Genomic DNA, 5,894 nt, shown 5'->3' with positions numbered 1-5,894 from the left:
CTCTCTTTTCTCTGCCTCGAGGGCGCTTCACCACGACATGGGCTGCCGCCTGGTTGGGGCTGTGGCTGCGGTGCTATTGGACTCCCCTGTAAGAGCCAGGTGGCTCCTGAGAAGTTATGGAAGTGCAAGGCAGGGCTGGACAATCATCTTTCCCCTGTCAAGTCTGGTTTGAGAAAGCAGCTGAACAGCCGGTGCGGCAAGTGCCTCTGCATGGTCAAAGGTACCTGAATGGACTCCCCCGCACGGCTTCTCGGTCGTTCCCCATGTGCCATGTGTAGAGGCTGGAGCCCAGCTTGTGTTCCCACCCCCCACTGCCATGCAAGCCTGGCAGACTCGGCGCTTGTTGCTCCTCTCTCATTTCCAGCACACATGCAGTTTCAACAGGGAAAGGGCCACAAGCACCTGCAGCGAGTGACCTATTTCTCTTCCGGTTCCCAGCCTCACACTGGCCTCCGGGCCCCTCACATGCTGCATCATGGGCAGGATTTCAAGTGAGAGGAAGGGGTGTGGGGGGAAGGAAGAAGAGTCAGGAGCTGCTGGGAATGGACCCAGCTGTCCCAGCTTCCCCGTGGTGTGGCCGAGATGTGTCAGCTGCCCTGGTGTCTCAAGCGGCCTTGGTGCAAGCCCCAGAGACCTGGGGGACGTCAGCGCGAGGTCTCTTGAACAGACACCGTCTGTGTGGTGCCCGCTTATCCCGGCTGGAACGTACCATGCATTCACCCAGCCGTGGGTGCTGCTCTTCCTCTGCACGTGCCTGGCTGCGTGCCGGGGGCGCAGACAGACAGACACACAGCCAGCGCTGGAAATACTCCCTTTATTCAGACGTAGCTCTGAAGCCGAGCAGGAAGGGAGCGACAACAGGCCGGCGACTGCCAAAGCGGGGTCTCCGGCTGGTGGCTGCGCTGCCTTCATACAACGGCCCGAACCCGCTGGGGTTAGATCTCCATCAGCTGCTCGGTGCCCACGATCACCTCGTTGACGTGTTTGGCTAAAAGACAAAGAGAGCCAAGGGGAGTTAGGCCCCACTGCCAGCCAAGCCCTTGAGCGAACGAGCAGCCAGTGCCTTTCAAAGCTGGGCTGTGGCTTTCGCCACCCCCGGCCTAGCCCCCACCTCTGCTACTGACCACCCCTGAGGGCTGACCTGCAGAAAGAGCTAGAAGAGCAGAAGCTCGGGGGCAGTCCCTGACAGGGGAGGGTGTCCACAGCATAGATACAGAGCTGCATGCCCGAGGTGGCAGCACCCATGTGGAAACTGAGGCACAGCCACCTGGCATGGGCTCAGAGTGCCAGGCGCCCTCAATGCCTGGGGCCAATGATGACCAGCACCGTGGCAGGATGAGGCTGGTAGCCACCAAGTGACCCACTGAGATCTCAGGAGACTCCAGGCACCCAAGGAAGTGCTAGGGCTTCTTCCCCAGCTCCTCCCCCTGGGATCCAGACCCCAGGCAGGCTCTCCGGGCAATGCCTCAAGCCACAGCCAGCCCACCCGTAACCAGAGCGGCCCAGCCTCTGCCAGGCTGTCGGGGAAGGAAGCTCTGAGACCGGGGCTGCTGTGGATGGCTACGGAGGAACCCTTTGTGGGTCACTTCACAGCCCTGCACAGGTTCAGGGAACGGATCTGCCAAGCCACAGGAGGAAAGAAGGGGGCATGGGAGACAACGACATGCCCATGATCCACCAAGACCTCCTGGCTGCTGCTGCCAGACAGATGCCGGCGACCCCGTGAGACACTGGACTGTCAAAGAGCCACCGCCCTACACAGCACCTCTGCTGCTCTGGCTTGGGCGTCAGTGCACCAGGCAGGCACCAGGGGAACTCCCCCGCTATGCCTCTGCTACCAGTGGAGAGCCCCTGCCCACAGCACCGGCTCTTCTGCTCTCCAGCTGGACCCTGCACAGCTTTGCCAACCTGCCTGGGGTGCCTCCGCCTATTCCGGGCCTAGCTCTATCCTTCCCAGGACACCAGCCAGGCCCTGGGGGCTCCCCCAGCTCTCCCAAGCAGCCTGCAGAGCAGGGGGCAGCTGCGATGCAGGGGGGCACCTTCCCCAGGGCACGTGTTACCCATAGTGGGAACTCATTGCAGACCCCTTCACCTCCTGCCCCGCACAGGGCATGCTCTGCCCTGCCATGGCTCCCAGCTGCTTACCGCTCCCTTCCTGTGTGCGGCCAGCTGCATTCAGCCTGCTGCAATGGTGTGCAGGACCTCCCTTCCCACACACCCGGGAGATGGAGAGCCCAAGTGACCTGCCCGTGGCTCTGCGGTCTAACAGCGGCATGGCAGAGAAGGGCTCCCTGCTCTTCGCTCTGGCTGCCAAAGCACACTACCTGTCTCACCAAAGTGACACCAAGCAACCATCTGCCTCACCCTGATGGCTTGGCTGTGCTGAGAACCAGGACATGGCTCCTACTGCCTCACTCAGGCCTCCCTGCTTTATCACACCTGAACCCAAAGCCGCTAGTCTCTGTTTCACCCAAACAAGGTGGAGAACCCAAGCCCCGAAAGCTGTGGGCTTGGGTGGGTCCGACTCCAGGCCGCCCAAGTGCCAGACACCGGGTGCTGATGTGTGCATCTAGGGGGAAAGTCCTGCATGCAGGCAGGAGGGAGCTGGGTCTGCCCCAGGGAGCTGCACTGCAGGGAGCATCTTGTTAGCAGCCGTGTCGAGCTCAAGGTGGCCCCTGGAGCTCTGGGGCGTAGGGGTGTGTGGAAGGGGGAGTGCTCTGCACACTCAGTCCCCCCACACTCCCCTCTCCTTCTCCCCATGGAGGTTTCTTACCATGCTGCCTGTCCTCTGGACCTGCCAGGGTTACAGATGCATTCAGAGCACAGAGAAAGGGGGATTAAAGACAAGGGGCTCTGAGACAGCCTCTGACTTGGGCTCAAGTCACAGTCAGCCAGATCCTCTGAGCCCCGAACTGATCAGACCTGCTCAGTGCTCTGCTCCTACCAGGCTGGGGGCTCGACCGAATGGTACGGCCCCTCGGTGCACGCCTGCCTGCGTACACACATTGGCTGAACTTGCCCGCGTGTGGCCAGGGGAAAGCCAGGACGCCAGTCCCGCTTCTCAGCTCCCCTGACCGGCAGCAGAAAGGACTCAAGGCCCTTGCACAAGTTCGGAGGCCGAGTGTGCTCCTGGGACTGCTGCTGGAAAGGGGACAGCACAGCGTCCCGGCGAGGGCCCCGTGAAAGCATCTCCTTGTTGTTTGCTCAATTAGCCCCAGACAGATTGTTGCTTCTGCTGCTGCTGCTGGGTGGTGCCGAGGCTCCCTTGTAAAGGAAGGGGAGGGGGAGAGAAGGGAAGGGAGAAAAAAAAAAAGGTTAGGGCCAGGGCCGGGACCACCAGGAAGCTGCAGGCCTCAGGGGCTCCAGCAGACGTTCAGTTTACTCACTCAATTACATACCCTGTTTTATAAACCTTTTAAAATAAAATAGAAAACAGTCCCTGGCACAGAATTACTGCTCTATTATGCAGCAGTGATGAAAGCCACTGCTGTGTATTTGCTCTCTTTCAAGCAGGAGATAGTTTAACTTAAAAAAAAAAAAAAAAGAGGGCAAGGAGGAGGGGGGGGCAGAGAAACACACGCATGAAACACGCTGTGGGTGGCTCCTGCCACACTTCCCCAGACAGCAGGAGGGGCGCAGGAGAGAAGAGCAGCCTGTGTTTGTGCGGAGCTGGGGAGGGGGTCGCCTGCTGGGGTGTGGGAGGGGAAGGGAGGCAGCTGCAGCTCCGCTTAGGAAGGTGGGGCACGTCCGGAAGGGGAGATAAAGCAGGGGAGCAGGTGGTGGGGCCGGTTGGTTTGTGCTCTCGGACAGCAGGGCACTCCTGGCGAGGCCTGCTCAACGTCCCCCGATGTGATCCACGCAACTGGAATAGATCGGGGTGGCCAAAGCGTGGTCCCGAAAGCCTCAAGTGGCCGGCGGAGACCATGGGTGTGATGGTGCACCTCAAACCGAGTGGCCTGGCTGCCTAAAGCTGGGCTCCCTGAGGTCCTTCCGCTAGTTCAGAGCTGAGGTCGGGGCCCACCAGGAAAGGAAAAGACACGATGATGAGAAGAAAGGGGAGGAAAAATGGGTTCAGAGAATCGTAGAGCAGTGGGGCTGGAAGGGACCTGCAGAGATCACATCTAGTCCAAGACCAGCTCTGTGCAAACCAGCCCAGACAAACCATCATCTAAAGTCTTTGTTTAAGGAAACAGCACCAGACACCACAGCCGAATCTGCCCCAGGGAAAGCATGGGGATCGCGGCGGCCACTGTCCTGCTGCAGGAAAGGCTGTTAGTATCTGCTCCACAGACCCCAGGCAGAGGTTGTGTCCCTGCTGCAGAGGAAGGCAAAACCCCTCAGTCTGGACCAATCTGACCAGGCGGTAAAATCCCTTCCTGCCCCCAGTGCAGCACGTCGGTCTGAGCCTGAGCACAGGGGCAAGACTCTCCAGCCAGGACCCTGCGCTCAGCACTGCTGTGCCTCGGCCTTCTTAACCCCTTCACGTGTGATGCACCAGGGGCGCGGGAGGCGCTGGGGTGTAGGGTGCCCTGGCAGGGAGGAAGAAGAGAGAACCAAGAGGTGAAGCAGACGTCCAGCCTCAAATGGCAGGATGTCCCATGGGGGTGGAGAAGCTTCAGAGCAGAGGTCTCTGGGAAACGGGAGGAGTCTGATCTCCTGGGGTCTGAGCAACAGGCAACAGGTATGACCTCAACCTGCTCTCGGCAAGCTGTGGGGACAGTCGGCCTCCTGCACCCACGCAAAACATGGGGTTGATGGGGTTGAGGAGAATGGGACGTCCATGAAGTAGATGTGACACCGTCTCCCAGCAGCACTGGGACATGACTCCCCGCTGCCTGTCTGCACTTCATGAGTGTGCAGAGGGTTGCGTGTGGTCCCTTCCCTGTGCAGATTGGTGTCAGGGCGCCCCGTGGCTCTTCAGGTGGCTGTCCTCCAGCAGAGTGTGTGGCTGTTCTCCCCAGATGGGGCCTGCAAGACACTTTCCACAAGGTTCAGAGCCACAAGTGACCGGTGGGTCAAGAACCTGGTGCTCAGCTAACCTCTTTGGCACTGGCAGCTGGACTGTTCCCAGCGGAGCGTCCTGGTGTGAGCAGCCTGGGGGCTGTGACGACCAGCGTTAACTCAGTGGACGGGTGGGGGAACTTTGTCGGCACCAGTGAAGGCCAAAACCCATAAACCATTTTTATACTCCTGTTTGGACAACAGTGGCATGAGGATCAGTGAGTAACGTGCTGGTGACACAGGGATGATGTGCAACCAAGATCTTTCGCTGCCAAGATCTGCCTCTGGTGGGGTAGTTAAAGCAGTTCAAGGGATGCATCTCCATCTTGGCTAGGAGTTTGCTCTGTTCTTGCATCATCACTGGCTCTTCCCGAGTTACGTCCTTGTGCAAACTGTTTAGTTGGAGTTTGTTCCCGCCAGGATCTCTGGGGGCTCCAGCTCTTTGTACAGAGGCGAGTGCTCTGTTTCCAAATCTGGAGCCAGGGGAGTGCTTGGTACCCTCAGTCCCTTCTTACAGATCAGACCCTGCAGGACAGGAGCTTTGCTTGAATGCAGAATGGCTTTGGTACGAGAGGAGCCAGTGTGTTCCCCACCCAACCTGCCCTGTCCTCACCCCTTCGTCCACGCAGTGCTGATGTCAGAGGTGAAGGGCCCCATACCTGCTGCTTGGCCCCTTATTCCAAGGATTTACTCCAGTGGCTTTGCTGAGCAGCTCTGGTGCCTCCAGCTTGGGAGCTAGAACTTGGAACTGGGTGGGGAAGAGTACCTTGTCTTGCCCCTGGGAAGAAATGTGCACTTCTGAGTTTCAGGCCTCCAAAAAGCCTCTGCAGGCACCTGTTCAGTAGAAACCCATTAGTTTCATAGTTTCATAGTTGGTCGGGTCGGAAGGGACC

General features: G+C 59.2%; 1 protein-coding gene across 1 annotated transcript in view; it reads right to left on the bottom strand.

The window, feature by feature from the left end:
• Positions 1–798: 798 nt before the first annotated feature.
• Positions 799–5,894, bottom strand: part of EIF2B3 (eukaryotic translation initiation factor 2B subunit gamma) — a 139,043-nt gene continuing 133,947 nt past the window's right edge. The window contains exon 12 of the mRNA XM_019501406.1: positions 799–988. Coding sequence (XP_019356951.1) covers positions 936–988 — 53 coding nt within the window. The 3' untranslated portion in view covers positions 799–935. The remainder of the gene's footprint in view (positions 989–5,894) is intronic.

Source organism: Gavialis gangeticus, unplaced genomic scaffold (genome assembly GCF_001723915.1).
Source record: "Gavialis gangeticus isolate Ggan-Ray unplaced genomic scaffold, GavGan_comp1, whole genome shotgun sequence".
NCBI lineage: Eukaryota > Metazoa > Chordata > Crocodylia > Gavialidae > Gavialis > Gavialis gangeticus.
This window is presented reverse-complemented; position numbering and strand designations above follow the sequence as displayed.